This window comes from Aotus nancymaae, unplaced genomic scaffold, assembly GCF_030222135.1.
Source record: "Aotus nancymaae isolate 86718 unplaced genomic scaffold, 86718_ANA_hifiasm-v0.15.2.pri h1tg000064l_1, whole genome shotgun sequence".
In the NCBI taxonomy this organism is placed as follows: domain Eukaryota; kingdom Metazoa; phylum Chordata; class Mammalia; order Primates; family Aotidae; genus Aotus; species Aotus nancymaae.
In genome coordinates this window covers 29,423,970-29,443,442 of record NW_026988479.1, presented here as the reverse complement: position 1 = coordinate 29,443,442, position 19,473 = coordinate 29,423,970, and the positions used below count along the sequence as shown (strand labels likewise).

The 19,473-nt window shown below is 46.9% G+C and overlaps 1 protein-coding gene across 4 annotated transcripts in view; it reads right to left on the bottom strand.

Moving 5' to 3' along the window:
* Window positions 1-19,473, bottom strand: part of GALNT10 (polypeptide N-acetylgalactosaminyltransferase 10) — a 230,473-nt gene that overhangs the window by 25,578 nt on the left and 185,422 nt on the right. For all 4 annotated transcript variants that reach the window (XM_064366544.1, XM_012455784.2, XM_012456468.2 and 1 more), the window contains exons 5-7: window positions 18,163-18,348; window positions 14,044-14,227; window positions 8,070-8,187 (exon numbers count right to left, since the gene is read on the bottom strand). In XM_064366544.1, coding sequence (XP_064222614.1) covers window positions 8,070-8,187; window positions 14,044-14,227; window positions 18,163-18,348 — 488 coding nt within the window. The remainder of the gene's footprint in view (window positions 1-8,069; window positions 8,188-14,043; window positions 14,228-18,162; window positions 18,349-19,473) is intronic.

Sequence of the window (19,473 nt, the reverse complement as noted above, 5' to 3'; positions counted from 1 at the left end):
AGTGAGGGAAGCATGATCATATCCTTTTACACGTGAGGAAACTAAGGTTTACTTAACACTTTCCCTAGGGTTCCTCAGTGCATAAATGGCAGAACCCAGAATGGAACCCAGGGGTGGGTCCACCAGAACTAGGCAGATCTGAGAGCTCCACGGAGACTGTGCCTTCCTAGGATCTGAACCGACCCTATCACGGTCTTCCTCAAAGATCCCTAACAACACTTGTACTGCCTGCAGAACACAGGAGTCACCCTTGGTTTGCAATCAGGCCCTCTGCCACCTGCTCCCATCTATCACCTTCTACCCTCTCCACACCCCTGGACTCCCTGTGTGGACGCTGCTGACAACTAGCCACAATGCACTCACTTTTCTGCCCCAGGAGGCTCGTGAATTTTTCCTTCTGTGACTTTGAAACCCCAAACAAATATTAATTATCTAATACATTCATTCATTCATACATGATCTGGTCATTGGTCAGGTTTGCTCTAAAAACTGTGCTGGAAGAAATGGAACAGAAACGAGTTGCCAAGGGTGGACCAATGATATAGAGCCTCGAAAGCCGGGTGAAGGTGCTGGAGCTTGTTGGCCAACCTGCCAACCAACGTGCCCATTTACTCTGTCCTTCCACACCCACGCCTGAGCATCCTCTCTGCACAACCTCCCACCCATTCATTAGGACCTTGAGCCGCATCGGAATCACCTGGAGGGCATGTTAAAACAGAGCTGGCTGGGCTCCGCGGCTGCGTCTGACTCAGCAGCCTGGGGTGGAGCATTTGTATTTCTAACAAGTTCCCAGGTGATGCTAATGCTGCTCATCCAAGGATCACACTTTGAGAGCCACAGCATACTGGAATGGTGACAACCTCTCAGGTGATTCTGCCTGCCAGTTCACACTCTATTTCCTAACAGCCCTGTGAATTTGGGACTATTAGTGCCCCTTTGTAGATGGGGAAATCAAAGTTCAAGAGAAAGGGCAGATGCATCCAAGGTCTCACAGAGAATTTGCTCCAGAACTGGGCCCAGAGCCAAGGGCTTTTGACCTGTCTGGCCAGCCTCTTCCCACCCTTGTCTTCCTGCAACCGCAGCCTGATCACAATAGCCATAACCATGCTGACAAGAACAGCTGTCATTTAGTGATCACTTATTATGCTCCAGGTACTGAGCTAAGCTTTTAATATATTTTGACTAATAGCATGCTCACAACTGCACTATGAAGTAAAGATTATTCTATCACCTAAATAATATAAAGAGGAGAGGTTAAGTCACTTTCCCAAGGTCACACAGCAGCTAGCTCTTTGAACCCAGGCAGTCTGAGGCTGAAGCTCATGTACGTAATGCCGTGCTGTTCTGCCTCCTTACCTGAGGGTATGGTCAGAACAGCTGCCACTTATGAAGTGCCTCCTCTTTGGCTGGCTCTAGGCCAAATAAATGTGTTGTCCCATTTAGTTCTTACAACAAACTTTTGAAGAAGTTATTTTATTACCATTTTTAGGGATGAAAGAACCAAGGCACCAAGAGGTAGGTGTGCGCTGGTTAGGGAGTAACACACAAACAGGCGACCCTTGGGCCTTTGAGCTGTCTCCTTGGAGGAGCGGTGGGAGAAGCAGGCTCCGCAGGCAGGGACACTCATGGAATTTCAAAAGGCTTGCTGAGAATAACGAGCAAAATGCCTGCCCTGTTTCCAGCAGACGGCTCTTGCAAAAGCTGGGCATATGTGGCCCCAGGAGGAAAATGCCGCATGTATCTGAGCATATTCCCAGCATTCTTAGATAACACAGGGAAGGAAGAAATGAGGACCAGGTTCCTGGCAGCCATGCTGCAGCTGTCCGAGGCAGAGGGTGCTGGTAGAGGCAGGAAAAAGGATGGGGAAATGCATTGCCATACAGGTGCCCGATGTGGCCCTGGATCTCCTTCTGGTGCTTGGGCTGGCCTTTGGCAATCATTTCTCCCTCCCAGTGGCAACTTAACCCCTTTCAGGGTTGGTCTTGACTTCTGGGCCCTTCCTGTAACAGTGGCCCCTCTCTAGAGTGGATATATCTTTTCTCTACTCCTCCCACCAGGCGGAATGAGATGAGCACTGGGCTTGGAGCCAGGGCATCTGGGATTTAGCCCTGGCACCACCTTCAAGCGGAAGGACCTGCCCAGTCACGTAACTGCTCTGGGCACGTCATATCGCAATGTCACCCTTGCCCAGCTTCTGGGTGTGTGCTGCCTTCTTTTTCACACGCCTGTTTCACTTAGTCCTCTTGACAACACTGAGTTTTATGGAAAATAAAAATCAGAGTTTTGTTTTTTTTTTAATCTGTTCAGATGATAGCCTGGTACTAGGCTAGCCTTTCAGTAACCATATCAATATTACACAAAGTGAACTCCAGTCTCCTGAGTCTTCATTCCTCTACCCAGAGAATGGATTTTCCTCTCAGAACAAGGCTCAAAGACCTTCCTGACTTCTGCAAGGGGAGGATGTCCTCCCCTCATCCCCCCACATGGCTTTCCATCACTCCCTTCCTCCTGCAAGCCTGCTTCATGGAACCCTCGTGCCCGTCCGCATCTCGCTAAGGATGGTGGGGCCCACCTCTGCCTCCTGGAGGAGACCCTGCAGAATTGCTCTTGGGGGCCTCAGGCCTTCCTTGGGAGTCTCCGCACTGCTGCTGTGTGCAGAATCTCATCTCTGAGCTTGCAAATGGCCCAAACAATGTGCTGGAATGTATATGGATAGGGGTAGGCTGGGAGTGCTGAGAACACATTTTCCTTTCCTCTTCTTTTTCTTTTTTTTTCCTTTGAGACAGGTTCTCACTCTATCACCCAGGCTGGAGTGCAGTGTCATGAACATGGCTCACTGTAGCCTTGACCTCCCAGGCTCAAGGAATCCTCCTACCTTAGCCTCCCAAGAGCTGGGACTATAGGCATGGAACGTACCACCATGCTCAGCTAATTAAAAAAATTTGTTTTGTAGAGATGAAGTCTCACTGTGTTGCCCAAAGCTTGTCTTGAACTTTTGGGCTCAAGCAGTACTCCGGCCTTGACCTCCCATGACTAAGAAGAAGGAGCCAGGTACAGGGCTCATGCCTAGCAGTGATTAGCCTCGCTGCTGTTGAGCAGGCTGGGGTGCAGTGGTGTGATCTTGTCTCACTGCAACCTCTACCTCTTGGGTTCAAGTGATTTTCCTTCCTCAGCCTCCTGAGTAGCTGGGATTACAGGCATGTGCCACCACGCCTGGCTAATTTTTTTTTTTTTTAGTAGTGATGGGGTTTTGCCACATTGGCCAGGCTAGTCTCGAACTCCTGATCTCAGGTGATCCACCTGCCTTGGCCTCTCAAAGTGATGGGATTACAGGTGTGAACCATTGCACCCAGCCAGAAGTAATACATGCTTATGATGAACACATTCAATGTTACAGGCACACATTAGGTAAAAAGAGACAGCTATACTTTGAAGCCCTCCCACCCCAATGGCCACTAGGGACAGGAAGGCTTAATGTCATTGTGAGTCATTTTCAGAAGTGAGATAGGCTGGGTGCAGTGGCTCATACCTGTAGTCTCAGCATTTTGGGAGGCTGAGGCAGGAAGACTGCTTGAGGCCAGGAGTTTGAGACCAGCCAGGGCAACATATAGAGACCCCATTATTACAAAATACTAAAAAATTACCTGGGAGTGGTGGTGTGCACCTGTAGTCCCAAGTACTTGGGAGGCTGAAATGGGAGGACTGCTTGAACCCTGGGGTGTTGAGGCTGCAGTGAGCTCTGATTATGTCACTGCCCCCCAGCCTGAGCAACAGTGTGAGATCCTGTCCAAACAAAAATTGTTTTTTTGAGATCTCTAACTTATTTTATGTAATATTTTATTGTTTAGATATGCTCTAACTTATACATCCCCAAAGGACGTGCATTTGGGTCATTTTCAGTCTTCTGCTACGGTAAGTAACACTTCAGCAAATAAATATTTGCTCATCACTGTCTCTCTTATATAAACTCCTGGGCATGGAATTTCAGGTCAAAGAATGTACTTGCTCTGAAATGTAATGGATTTTGCCAAATTGCTACTCACAAAAGATACAGCCACTTACATTGCCCCAAAGCCTACATTTTTCTCACTCTAGTTTGGTCACATTGTCCTGCTTGGATACTTTCTCTCTCCTGTATCTCATAGTTGGAGATATCCTAACCGTGGCCTCCTGGGGACACTGTGCAGTTTCCTTTCTGCTCATCCTGCTGCCACCACCCCTGATCCAAACAACCTCTCATATCTGTGTATGTCAGAGGCCTTTCCCCACAGCATCTCATTTGATCCTATCTTGTGGGGTAGGAAGGAAAACCGTATCAGCGCCGTCCGGAATGTGAGGCCTGGAGGTCAAACAACTGGCCCAGGGTCCTAGACGGAAGGAGAGCCTCCATGCTCAGCGCCTTTCCCACCATACGCCATTGCCAAAGATGGCCTCTTAAGTCTGGGAAGGGCAGTGCCAAGGAGGTTTATCAGTTGAAGTGATGCCGCTAACACACTACCAGTTACTGAAAACACTGATGTGGGCCAGAGACTGGGGACTAAGAGGTGGACAAAACCTTCTTCCTGCCTCCAGGGAGCATGCGGATATGGGAGTGCAATGTGGGGCGATTCCCAGGCAGCACGGGGAGCCATTTACCCGAGCTGAGATTGGAAGGATGAGTGTGGGTTGGCCAGACTAAGGAAAGGCATTTCAGGCGTGGACAGTGTGGGCCTGCAGAGAGGGGCTGGCCCATAAGTCTGGGTCTTACATGTAGTCTTGTCTTGCCAGTTAAGGTAGACATCTGTGGTTTGCCCTATCCTACATCCATTCTCCCTTCTGGGCACAGCACCTGGACTTTCCTGTGGGTAACTAGCCCATCCCCATCTTCCTGGCTCCAGGATGGGCATGTGACTGCAGGTGACCAATTGCAATGTCGTTCAGGGATGGGACCAGCAGGCCAATGAGACTCAACCTGGGGACTTGTATGAGATGATGGGAAGAGGGACTCTCTTTCCATGGGCTGCTGAAGATCTCCATGAGAAAAAGCCCACCTGAAGGGAAGCCAACTCAGGTAAAAGTAGGGCCTAGGCATTGAGAGAGACCTAGCCTGAGTGAGATGGGTCAGTCCCTGCATCTGGCCCGGCCTTAGAATCTACCCTGGAATGTCAGTGGTGTGAGCCTATCAATTCTGGTTTTTGCTTAAATCAGATTGCCTATGGTTTTGGGTATCTGTAAGCAAGAATCCAGATGAATGCAATGGATAAGAGGAAAAGGGGGAAGGAGAGATCAGCAGGGCCAGCTCATGAAGCTATTTGGAGCCTAGGCTATGGAGTTAAAGACTTGTCCAATCACTAGAACTGGGAAGATTCTGATTTCCACATGAGAACTTTGCTCTGCTGAGAGAGACAGAGAGAAAAGGAGGGAGAGAAAGGGAAAGTCAATGGCTCTTCTAGAAATTTCAGAGCTGTTGGAACACTTTTTGGGGGGTTTTCCAATCAGGATAGACAGTCTAGTCTGGAATCAGCCCTCAGCCCTCAGCCCTGACAGTACATGTCGACTGATCTTAATTTCTGAAAATACGCTCATGCCTTTCAGACTGGGCTCTTCTCAATGTCACCAAGAAAAGGGATCTTAGCAGAGATGAATCAGAGGAATCTGGTCCTTTGTAAATGCCTGGCTCTGGCTGAAAGAGAGCACCCGCATTCCAGCAGGGAGCTGCCAGGGGTGAATGGGCTCGCCTGCTCCCCTCCACCCTGCAGGCAGCCTTTCCATGGGGGCTTGGGAGACACTGCCCTGGCAGATGGGCTGTTGCTGGCTCCAGGAACTCTCCTTCTCCAAGCCAGGAGAGAGAAAGCCAAGAGAGAAAACCTCAGGAGCCTCCTCATTACACCGTCTCATTTCCTCTGGAGAGTGGCGGACATAATTGGATCAAATGGAAATGTAAGCCAGCCTCCTTCCCCCTCCCAGATGAGAGACTTCCAATATGGCTTCATTACCAAGTCTATTGTAAATAACTGTGTGGAGAGAAATGCCATTTGTTCTGCTATAATTGCCTGATGAGCATCAGTAGATGGGTCTTTGAAACACACAGAATGAAATCATTTTGGGTTGCTTTAGAAATTCCTTTGTGCAAATCTTTCTCCATTCACTGTTCTCCATAGAGGGGTTTTCTGAAGGGGGTCTTCTAGACCAAGGAGCCAGTTAGGAGCTTGGAGGCCGATTCTGGCCAGGGACACACTTGCTTGGAGTATTCAGCCAATATTTATTAACTGCTGTCAACTAAAGAAAAAAAATGAAGCTTTTAAAGGATTAAAGTTGGTTTTATTTAGAAGTCTTATAGAGGACTATAGACCAAGGCCTGTAGCCTGGGAAGAGGCTTTTAGAAAGGTTCTCTCAGACTCCTCCAATGTAGTATTTTAGTTTATACATGGGTGGTGAAGATTTAGTATGTGTAAAATTACATTAAGGTTTGGGTGTTAGAGTACATCTGGTTATAGATTACAGAAGCATAGTTACTAATCTTGTCAAATGTTACGAGTAGAGAAAGGCAAAGACTAGCGTCATTTATCTTTGATGCAATGTAGTGAATCAGGCGAGAGACATGGCATTCTATCCTATTTTGCCTTTAAAACATCTTTCCAGAGAGCTGCATGGTGTCACAAAGTCGGGGCTTTGTGAAATTCTCCTGGCAAAGGGAAATGGGCAAACATGGTCTCTTACATTTGCTACTTCGTCTCATAAAGTTTTTGGTCATAAAGTAATTGTCTGCTTGTGTTGATAAGACTAATGTTGATTGTCTTCTGTAATTAGGAGGTCTCTTGTTTAGGAAGGTTGGTGGCTGGTAATTTTTAGTTTTAGTTGTATCAGGTCCAGTGTGTCTTTTTAGCCTTTTCTTGGAAAGTATGTTTTGGATTGAATTTAGTTCTCATTATGATGATGTGGGTTTTTTTTTTTTTTGGATGGTGTCTATTTTTGTGTTTAATATAATATTTTAATGGGATTATTATGAGGATGTTATAGATTCCATATAGTAATATATACTTAATAGTAATAGTCTGTTGTAGATTGGAAAAATATGATATTTAATAACACTGGAATATATATTTGTATATTTTTAATTGTATTGTTTTTTGTACTTATATTTATTAGAGTCTTTATGAAAGGCAATGCTGGACTAGAGTTTATTGTAAATGCCTTTAGAGAAGAATTTAGAATAATAATTCTAAATAAGTGACAAAAATAGAATAATCACAGTTAAAATTTGCTAAAAGTTTTTAATTGATAAGGATCAATTAAAACTAGTAAGCTAGTAACTCCTTTACCACTCCTGTCAGAAAGCTTCTCAAGCCCGTGAGTTGGTCAAGTAGGTTACGGTAAATATTTACTCACTGAAACTTTAACAATTTCTACCAGCTATTAATTGCTGGTCACATTCCCAGGTTGTGTGTTAAGCACTTTCTAGACATTATCTCATTTAATCTTCATGATAGCTCTGTAAGTTAGGTAGTATTACGATTCCCTGATTTCAGATGAGGAAAGAAAGCTCAGGGAGGTCATCTAACTTGCCCAAGTCAGATAGCTACTGATGATGGAGATAGGATCTGAATTCAGGCCTTTGTGACTTTACAAATGGAGCTTGTGTTCACTGGTCTTTGTCAAACTCCTAGAGCAACAGATACAAAAGGGAAAACTTGAGAGGTGACTGAGAGCACTCCTCTAGGCCTACATATCCTGTTTGGCCTTCCTAGCTTTTCTGGCCCACTGCTGATTTGCTGGACATCTCAATCTCAGACCCACCATCTTGAGAAGAAGCAAGACCTTATTCCAACGTCTTAAGAAGTCACAAGGCAAATGACAGAGCTGTGGTGAAGACCATCCTTTGGCCACTGGAGGGTATTCCCTTGACCTCTCACACCCCTCATACAACAAGGAATGGCCCATGACCCCTGTCTTCTTCACCTGATGGGCAGAGGGGCTACAGAACCCTGAGGCCTCCAGTCTTTCCAAGCTCAGGCAGAAGCTCAGGCACGTACTGGGACAGGCACCTGGGACGCTGTGCTAAGAAGGGGGCGTCTGGAGGGCTGGCTCACCTTGAATGAGATTTCATATTGCTCCCCTCCCCAGATCTCCAAGCCAGGGTCATAACCGCCCAGCTCCCAGAACCACTTCCGATCCACAGCGAACAGTCCACCAGCCATCACGGGAGACCTGTCAAGAGAAGAACATGGTGTGAAGGTGCAGATGTCCTGGCCGTGTGCTCTCATGCAGCCTGATAACACCATTCCCCCAGTGATGGTGTTCCATGCTGCTCCCTGAACACAGCCCAAGTGTCTTCCAGGGAATCCAAGGCCCTTCCAGGTATCCCCCTTTCTTGTCTACAACTTCTCTGCATAAGAGCTACCTTTTAACCAAATGGGACCTGAAGTTCCTTTACACGATTAACACCTAAGAATACTTGTGAATGAAATCACAGTACTTTGTCCACATGGGCCCTGCATCATAAATATGTACATATTAGTCTTCCCACTAGTTAAATGGTCCAAATTGGGTCTCTCCAAGCCTGTCTATGTTGTAGAATCTCTTAGAGAGATGAAAAACACAGCTTGCTGGGCCCCACCTCAGACCTGCTGAAACAATCCCTGTGGGAGGGAGCCTAGGACTCTGTGTTTTTGAACATGCTCCTTTGACGATTATTACTCAGTAGGCCTGGCATGGATGTTTGTTCTATTGTGGTGTTTACAGAAGAAGTCACCGTCTCTGTCCTTTCAGTTAAACTAGGAGATAAGATTAACTCCATTCATTCATTCTCTCATGAGTCTGTTCATCATGTGCCAACTGTGAAGCAGGTGCTAGAAGAATCTCAAGGTAAATCAGTCCTTCAGGGGCAGCCCCCTCAGGACAGAGGGTGCATAATGGACCCTGGGAGGTACACAGACAGAGTATTACAGGAATCTGAAAGGAGTGTGTCTGTTTCCAGGTTTTAGGGTGAGGAGGGTGGCTGGGGCAAGGGTCAAGGAATGAGACTCAGGGGAGGTGGCATTTAAGTGGGTTTGGACAAGGGGAAGTTTGGGGGAGGGAAAGGCACCTGGGAGGATAAAACAACGTCAGCAAGCACACAGAGACGAAAAGTCATGCAGTACCCACAGGCACAGGAAGTCCGCCTGGCACCATGCTAAGTGAGGAAACGCCATGCTGCCGACTGCCAGCGTCCCCAAGGGTATCTCGCACAAGACTGGCACCTGGTAGGGGCCAACCAGCGTTTGCTGTGTGAAAATCTATCAGAGAGTTGGCTGCATCCTTGTCTGGCTCCACTGGAAAACTCCAAACCCTCAAATCCAAACATTCCAGCAGCAACCTCCATTCCCCCTCTTGGCCCCCAGAAGTACAAGCTCATGGGAAGTGGGCTGATGGCAAAAGCCCTTAGTCAACCCACAAGCTGCCCAAGCGGCTCCTCCTTCCAGCAGCAGATGGGCCTTTACAGCACAGGCAGGACTCCTATAAAAGGGGAGCCCCTTAAATATTTACTGAGGGCTTGAATATGCCAGGTGTGGTATTGAACTAATTTTTTAATAAAATGAATTTACGCTTCACCTCGACTTCATATGGCAGGCCTCATTAACATCACCATTTTATACACGTACAACTGGAGTGCAGGCAGGGAGCTTGCTCAAGGCCCCACGGCTATGAAGCAGCACTGCTGGGATGTGAATCTCCAACCTAGGCCACAGTCCACACCCCTCTCCACCACAATGTGCTGCCTCCAGGCAGGCAGGAACACTCAAGAAGCAGGTGATGCATGCAAAGGATAGGGCGTCAGAAATTGGGAACCCTCACTCTCATTTCTGCTCTCCTTAACCTGCTGTGTGACCTGAGATGCAGTGTTTAACCGTTAACCCTGTGCTGCCCAGGACGGCAGCCACTGGCCACCGGTGATGACTCTGCATTTAAAATGCAACTGGTGTGAACTGACATGTGCTGTAAGTGTGAGATACATACCAGATTTCCAAGACTTAGGATGAAAAGAATATGAAAAAACTCATTAATACTTTTAAAGTGTTGGTTACATGTTAAAATAATATTTGAGATATACTGATTTAAATAAGATTTATATTATTAAGATGAATTTTACCTGTTTTTCTTTACCTTAAAAATAGTATCACGTATGTAGCTTGTATTATATTGGACAGTGCTGATTTAACCTCTTTGAGCCCTGTTCCCCATCTACACAATGAAGTGATAGCTATATTTCCTATCCCACCTTGCTAGTGACATGGTTTTGCTGTGTCCCCACTCAAATCTCATCTTTTTTTTCCCCAGTGCATTTAAGTTATATTTACAATGTAGTCTATTCAGTGTGCAATAACATTACATCTTTTTAATGTATATATCTTAAACTGAAATTATTGCTAAAAAAAAAAAAAAAGCTGATGATCATCTCAGCTTTCAGCGAGTCCTAATTTTTTTGCTTGCAGACCCAAAGAACTATAAATCAAATCTCATCTTAAATTGTAGTTCCCATAATCCCCAGGTGTTGTGGGAGGGACCCGGTGGGAGGTAATTAAATCATGGGGGCAGTTACCCCATGCTGCTGCTCTCATGATAGTGAGTGAGTTCTCATGAGATCTGATGGTTTCATAAGGGGATTTTCCCTCTTTGCTCAGCACTTTTCTCTCTTGCCACCTTGTGAAGAAGGATGTGTTTGCTTCCCCCTCTGCCATAACTGTAAGTTTCCTGAGGCCTCCCCCAGCCATATGGAACTGTGAGTCAACTGAACATCTTTTCTTCATAAATTACCCAGTCTCAGGCAGTTCTTTATAGCAGTGTGAGAATGGATTAATACAGCTAGAATATTCCTAAAGTACCCAATACTATAAGAAGGTAAGGTGTTACTAGTATTGACTCCCCTCTGTCTTCTGAAGATTGGGGGGCTCCTGGATTTTTTTTTGGCAGGAGCCACAAATCTACTGCTTGGAAAGCCTGAGAGCATTTCTGACTTGGTGCTTCAAGGCTTTGCACATGAAAATCAGCCTGGGTCAAAGCAGGGGCAGGGGCTGAGGAGCTGTGTGGAATAGGCAGGATATCAGTCATAAGGTATTTGGGATGCTTGAGGCTTTGCCTCCAGAGAGAGGTCTCTCCTCCCAGGCTGTTCTGATTTCTACTGTGTTTGGCAATACCAGCAACAATTCTGAGTGTCCAGTGTGTGCCACTCACTTTACTGACACCATCTCTAGCTCTCACAAAGCTCTAATGCTAGTCTCCTTTTCAGATGGAGATATTTGAAAATCAGAAATTTTATATAATCTGCTTATAGTAAGTGGATGAACTGTGACTGAAACAGGGGTCTGCCATTGAAATCATGTCTTTTAAACATCCTTGCACCACGCTGTGCCTGTAGATTGCCCACTTGCTGGGCACTCTACCATCAAGTGGGAAGGTGGGAAGCTGTGCAGAAAATTTCTCTAGTGGCCACTTCCTAGGGTTCTGTCCAAGTTAAAAAAAAAAAAAAAAAAAACAGAAGAGAGACTTCTGGGAGGAAACATGGGAGAGGATGGAGGGGCCCTCAGAAAGTGTCTAGGCCAGTGGCTGACAACCATGACCGCAAATCAGCATCACCTGGGAGCTTTAAAAAATGATGATGCCTGTATCCCACCCCCAAACTCCAGTGTAATTGCTCTTGAGGGAAGCCTGGGTGTTTTTACAAACTCCCCAGGTGATGTCAATGTGTAGTCAGGGTCAAGAGCCAGTGTTCTCGGACGAGGCCAACCACTTTAATATCCAGACAAGGAAACTGAAGCCCCAGAAGACACTAGCTGGGCCTTTGCTACTAGCCAGCTGTATGACCTCATTTTAACCTTTCCTTACTGTGCAATGAGGATGATGATGGGCCAAGACCCGTCCTTAAGTACTTTTCAATGAGTCTGCTTATTGCAAAGTTTCAAACAATAAAAGGGGTTCTAATTACTCCCTTGGTTACCCTGAAAATTCCATTTTCTGGAGTGGCTTCTGCAATCATGTTATCTCAGACCAGACTTGTTTCTTCTCTGAACCACAAGGTCTCCATCGGTCAAATGAGGGTAATTCTACCTACATCTGAGGGTCCTACATTATTGTGAGGATCATGCACAATAATGTCAGTAGAAATTGCTTTGCCAATGTAGGCCAAATGTTAGTTACTTCTGGTGGTGTTATTCTACAAAGACTTAGGTCACCTGAGGACCGATTCTGAGGTATATGGAAGGTGGGGCAGACTGCATGAGGTGATCATGGCTAAATCATATCTTTGTACCAGAAAGGGATCTAATAGTAGTGACTGATTGTGTTTAAGATAAAGGTGGCCAAGAGAAGACCACAAATGTCTGACCTGCTGCTGGAGACATGGAATCTACTCTTGCCCTCCACTATTGGCTCAGGCCAGTCCATTGTCCTGGCCGCCTTTCATTTCCTCAAAGAAGCCCAGCTTTTCTTACCTCTGAGCCTGCCCTGGGGCCCACAGTGTTAGGGGTTCCTCTCAGGAGCCCTGGGTATGCACCATGCCCATGAAGATGGCTGAGCTTCCAACACCCCTGCTTCTCACGGGGGGAGGGTAAGGCACAGAGAAGTGCAGTTCATTGGGGGCCAAACTGTAGTGAGAGATATGACTCCCCAAGTATGTGTGTCTGAATCCCTGGAACCTGTGAATATGCTACCTTATGCTGCGAGAGACTTTGCAGATGTGATTAAGGTTAAGGATCTTGAGGTGGGGACGTTATCTTGGTGAGCCTGATGGAAACCCGTGTCATTAATGTAACCACAGGTTTATAAGTGAAAGAAGGAGGCAGGAAAATCAGAGTCAGAAGGAAATGTGATGAAGGAAGCAGAGGTGTGAAGGAAAGCAGGGAGAGGGAAACAGAGATCTGAAGATGGTATCCTTCTGGTTTTAAAGCTGGAGGCAGGGGCCATGAGCCAAGGAATATAAGTATCCTCTAGAAGCTGGGAAAGGTAGAGAAATGGATTCTTTCTTCCCAAAGCATCCAGAGGGAAAGCAGCTCTGCCGACACTATGATTTTTGCCTAGTTAGACTCATTTCAGGCTTCTGACCTCCAGAGTTTTAAGTATAAATTTGTGTTGTTTTAAACTTTTCAGTTTATAGTAATTTATCACAGCAGCCATAGGAAACTAATACAGCGGGAGAGCTTGGGCTTCAGCTTTGTATCCAGAGATCTTTTCCACACCTGTCGTAGGAGAGCTGGAACAGCTCACAGGGCAGCTGCAGGGATGGTGAGCCTACTGTTGGGGAGAAGCCCTTTCCAGAGCTTGGAGCACCAGAGAGGGGATGGGCTCTATTTCTCTTAGCCACTCACAAAGCTCCTCCTTCTGGAGTCTTAGTTCTTCATCTGCAAGGGGCTGAGTTCTTCATTGGTAGGTTCCTTCCATCCTTCACCTTCCAGGATGCTGTGAGTCCAGCCCATCACCCTCCCCAGCCTGCAAACTTCTGCTGTGGGACAAACTGTTATTTCCCTAACACTTCCAAGTGGGTATAGCAGAATGATGGGAAAATTGGCTCTAGAGGCAGACAGACAGACCTGCATTTGTACCTAGCCTTTGCCGCTTAATAGCTGTGTGACCTGGGCAAATTACTTAGCCTCTTGGAGCACTGGTGTCCCCATCCAGAAAACATGGATAATAATTTGTACTATATACAGTTGTGGGGTATTAAATTGGATCAGAGTGTAATGTGCTTAGTACTGGGCAGGGCACTTGGTGATGGTGATGGTTACAAGTGTGTGCCAGGCTTGAGGAAGAGAGCATGAGAGACCCACTCACCCCGTTGGCAATCCTGGCAAACTGTGCAGAGGTGGGCAAGGTGGAGGTGACCAGCCTGGTGGGCCATGAGCTGAGGTTGTCATTACAAGCTGGGAGGGATGGTGTTTCTGGCTGGGGATATCTGACACTTGGTACTAAGTGGGGCTGGGAAGCTGGACCCTCTGCATTGGGCTTTTAGGGAACATGGTGATCCTGAGTTGTGTGTGTATTGGAGCGGTCATTGAGTAGACACTGGGACTAGCCAGGGTTGTTCATACTTACTCAAATGGGTCACTTGGGTCAGCTTTCTGCAGTTCTGGAGGGATCGGGATCCGTTTGTAGTACATCTCCCAGTCAAAGGCTCCCCGCATGGCATCCCCTGCCTGCGTCTCGTACCGAAAGTCGTCGTGGTCAATTACATCAATCATCGGGCACACAATGGTCTTGCGGTTCCGAGCAATGCGGTCTGAAGAAGCCAACAGATGCCTATCAGGTGAAGCAGGATGGGGGAGCAGCTAAGTGCATCATCCTGTTCTGCAGCTCACTTGTATTTTTAACATCTCTGAACCCTCAGTTTGACGATCCATGGACGGGAAAGGAGAGTGCAAGCTTTAAGCAAAAGGGACCAGACTGGGGCTCTCATCTCAGTTCTTTTACTCTCAACGAGGCCCTGAGGCAGCTGCACAAATAATATCTTCAAACCCCAGTGTTCTCCTCTATGCAATGGATTAAGAAGAGGCTGTGCCTCACAGGTTATGAGGACTGGACACAGTATGTCTAAAAATGCTTAGCATATGTGCCTTATTATTAGCATAATGAGCAGTACCACAGGGAAGGTCTCTGTTCCAGTCCTACGAGGCTCCTCATTCAGAGTCCTGAGCTTGACTCATGGCCCAAAGCAGTAGGCACTCCAGCACTTTCCTTCATAGCAGACTGCCTGCCCCTGACAGCTCACTGGCACCCCAGGCTGTAATCAGTGAGCAGCTGGACCTCCTTGCAAGAATTCAGATCAACTTTTTCAACCATCGGAACTATGGATGGGGGACTGAACTGCCCCAGGGAGTCTGAGTTTCTCAAGACTGGAGGTATGTAAGCAGAGCCTGGTGGACCATCACCCTGCAGGGATACCATAGGCTGAGTGATTCCAAAGGTAAATAGGGTCTTCACCTAGATGGCTTTAAGGTCCCTTTCAGGCCTGGGAGAAGCTGATTCTATAAAATTGAGTCTCTGTCCAACCAACCAACATAATTCCAGCTTTGGTTTGCTCTGCCCTTCTTCCTTGTGCCAAGAAGCCCTGACCACAGCTGGGGGCTACCAGTGAGCTACTGGGTCAGACAATCTGCTGCGGGGGACAAGTGGGCTCAGTGCCTGGCTGCTTTGGGCCGTAAGTCAAATTCAAGGCTTAGAAATGGAAGCCTGGTAGGGCCAGGGCAGCCAGCAGCTGCCTGGGGCCCAAGGTTCCTTCGTCAAGTGACTGCAGATTTTTCTTCCAGCAGAGAAAACAGTATTTGTGCTTTTTTTCTAAACTGCAAGGCATGATCCATAGGTGGGGTCATAAAATTGGTTGTGCGTGTGTTTGTAATGAATCAAAAAACAATACTAAATATCAGGCTGCATTCCAGGTGATAAGAGTTACTGTGACAGGTGATACTCTTTCAGGAACATGCTTCAGTCATACTGCATGAGTGGGTACATCTGTGTACTGGATTGAGATGCCCAAGGTGTTTCTTACTGGGACACATGGTTTAAAGAGTTTGAGAAATACTGTTTTCGGCAGTGTACTCCTACAGGTGGATCAGGGGCCATCGGTGCCAGATGGACTTGGGAGTGTGTTTAAAAAACTCATGTGCCCGCCCCGACCCAGGCCCACTGAATCAGAATCTCTGGAGGTTGACTTGGATTTCCTTGTGGACAGATTCCCTGAGGATTCTTAATGAAGCTTAAGAATCTTCTCCAGGGAAAGATCTAGAGTAGGGCCTTCCATTGAATCGTTCATGGCCAATCAGTGGACTTCACGTCCAAGGAGGGCTGGGACTGAGGACACAGTGGTCTGCTGGCTGCTGGCTGACTGTGGGAGGCATGAGGTCAAGGTAGCTTTGGAAGGCAGTGTTCTAAGGCACTGTGCCCACCTGGGGACAGAATGCCCAGGTTCAAATCCTGGTTTTGTCACTTCTTAGCAGTATAACCTTGGATAGGACTATCTGATGTCTCTGAGCCTCTGTTTCCTTGCTGACAAAGGGGAGGAAGACAGCACCTATCTCAGGGGGCCTCTGCGAGGTCCGAGGGGGATGATGGAGCCACAGTGCTCAGTGCAGCCTCTGGCACACAGTCAGCACTCAGTGACGCTCTCCGTGACCAGGATTACTAAGGGCAGCTCAGAAGCAGGAGTGGAAGGCTGAGCATCTCTCTTTGCCTCTCAGTTTTCTCATTTGCAAAGAGTGGATAATAATGCCTGGTCTGCCTGCTTTACCATGCAATGGTCAAATTTAAATGTCAATGTGGCTGAAAAAGCGAAGGGGTTATTAGAGCCATGATAATGATGATGATGATGATCAACAGTGGCTTTCCACTGGGGGGCTGAGTCCTGAGAAGGCTCAGAAATGTGTGTTCTCCAAAGGAGGCAGAGTGAGCTATGCATGGAGGTGTTAATGGTTTCACAGACAAAAGCCATGATGTGCTGTCAGCTGCTGCTATTAGCAGGGACAGACTTTTAAATCTACGCCACTGGTTCACATTTCTATTGGAAGAAGCAAAAAAAAAAAAAAGAAAAAAAACCAACAAGGGGATGTTTCTTCCATGTATGTCTGCAGATGATGAGAATTGCCCTCATATATTTCCATAGAAACAGAGTTAAGGGCTATTTAGACTACAGGCTCAGCTTCTAGCCCCACTTCGTTCTCTTTATGAGTCATTGAATGACCCTACAAATGGGTTGTTCCTTCAGGACTATAAATTAGGCAATTTACGGTGAGGCTTTTTTCTTTTTTTTTTTCTTTCAGTAATGAGAGGCAAATGCAGAGTATCTCTTGGTTTAATTAAATAAACAGTTTACCAGGAATTCTGGGTTACAGCCTTTTCCTAGCCCAGTGAGATCCTGGACGCTGGGGCCAGAAGCACAGAATCTATTAAGAAAGTTCCTTGCTGATCTGGGTTACAGATTTGCAGGATTATCTTTCTGTGTGTGTGTGTGGGTTCTGCTTTCTGTTCTCACCCCTGAATGGTGGCATTCCATAACCAGTGCTTCTCAAAGTGTGATCCCTGGACCAGTAGCACTGGTCTCACTGGGAGCTGGTTAGACATGCAACTTGCGAGGCTCCAACCCGGGCCTCCCGGATCAGAAATTCTGGATAGGGGCCAGCATCTGTGTTTTCACAGTCTTTCAGGTGATTCTGATGCACGCTCAAGTTTGCCCTAAACTTCAATCCTCTTTGCTCCCTAAGCTTTCTGCAGTGGAGAGCTTACCCATCCATTCTTAAGGAGTTCATTTTTTTGCTCCAGAATGGTAACTCTTCCCCAGTCTGCCTCCAGCCCTGGCTGTGTCCCTCACCTGACTCCCAGTCTCAATGGGACAGTTCCTCTTGCGTGTCTGCCTGTCAGGACCAGTACACTGCCTTCATCAAAACCCAACTCCTCAAGATTCAGGCCTCGTTCCTCAAACAGCTATGAGGCAGGTTCCACCCAACCTCCAGTCCTCCCATCTCCATTCTGTCTGCAGGCTGTAGTAGAGGGCTCCTGGATCATGCTGCCCTCTCTACAGCCCTTCCCTGATATCTGTCAGGAACTCTTGCCTAAGAGGAAGTGAATACAGGGAGGCATTGTAGAGCTGTGAAGGAAAATAGACTTTGGAGCCCGAGAGATGGTGACTTTGACACTTACAGCCCAAGGGGACAAGCGAGTCATTCAATATCTCAGAACCTTAGTTTCTTTGACTACGTAAGGGGTATACTTTTGACCTTGCATGATTTTGTGAAGACTAGAGATAATGCTTATAACTGCCTGGCTCACAGTGGCAGCACAGTCTATGGCAACTCTTCTAAGCTGACATGATGATGTCTCCCACAGTTTGGCTATTAACAGCAGACAGCATGGGCTTGCTTTGCAATAAAATGAAGTAATCTGAAGGAAGCAGTCATGTCACTAGATGCTCATGTGCTGTGTGACTTTGGGAAAGTTACTTCCCCTCTCTGAGTCTTAACTTCTCTGTGAAATGAAGGGACAGGACTGGGTGGATTTTAATTTTGAGCACTCCTGAACTTCTGAATCCCTTATGACACCTGGCATTGTGCTGGGGGCATCTCGAGCAGGCAAGGGAGGCCTCATGGATGGCTCCCTGCAGCAGAGGGACCACTGGCACTGGTTCATTGCAGTTTGCATCCCTCCAAGTGGGAGGGGCTGTCCTACCGAGTAAGGGGGGAAGCCAGTTGACATTGGCTTCACAGTGTGAATCCAAGAATGTGATGACATCCCCAGTTGCCACTGAGGCCCCCAGCATTCGGGTCCTTATCAGCCCTTCCCGTTTCTTGGTTCGAAGAATCCTCACACTGGGGAAAAGGGCCATGTAGTCTTCAAGTGGCTTCTTCAGGTGCTCTACAAGACAGAAGAGGACAGATGGGTGAGAACAGGTGCTTAGTAGTCATTCTTGTCACTCCTCCCTCACATGTGAACTGCACTTCACAGTCTAGATGCAGCTTTCCTGTACACTGCCTCACTAGACCTTTCAGACAGGGTGAAGAAGGGCAGGGATCATCACGTGTGTACTACAGATGGAGAAATTAAGGCTCAAAGAGGTCCAGCGATGGTGCCCAGACCTGGAACAGAGAGATCTCCTGTCCAAGGGTGTAAGTATTTGTGGTTTATGCCTGACTGGGACTCATTCCCTCATCTTCTGGTAACAATATTTTTCTTTTTCTTTGGGACACTGCCCCTTCCTTTCCCAGTCCATCAGATTTTTGGGGCTGACTCCATTCCCTGGGGAATGACGGACCAGTCAGGGCATTCCATTCCCTTGGCCACGGTGATTGTTTCAGGGATGGCCACGTGGCCTTGGTTGGTCCAAATAATGGGTGCTGAGAATGTTTTTCAAGATTACTGAAAAAGGAGGCCCTTTCCTTTTGCTGGTTGGTTGGCCATAAGTTTGGAGCCACTAGTGACATCTTTGGTGAAATGAGGTGATGAGAGGTGGTAGGGGAATATGTTGAGACTAAAGCCAACCTACAAAAATAAGAGTCAAGGTGTGGAGAGAGAGAGACATTGTCCTGATGATATTTCACTTCCCTAGACACGCGTGCCTGAAGAAGACAGACTCCTAGATGCTCTTATTACACAAGACAGCAAATTCCTCTCCTTGCTTATCCTAATGTGGGTTGGATTTCTGCCCCAAGCCTGGGTAAGTTGTTTTGAATAAATATCAAAGACAGTCTCTTTCTCCTAAAAGTCTCAGCCTCAGCACTGTTGTCTCTTGATTTTAATCAGGCTTGGGGTCCTTTATGAAGATTCTAGAATGGCTGCAAAAGAAACCTACAGCATATATCATACTTAGTGATGAAATGTGGGACGCTTTCCTCCTATGATCAGGAGAAAACTGTATGCTTTCACAACATCTATTTAATATTATACTGGAATTCTTAGCCAGTGTAATTGGTAAGAAAAAGAAAAGGCATAAGGATTGGACATACAGCCAGTAAATTCCTGGGTTTGCGGAGGAAACATGAC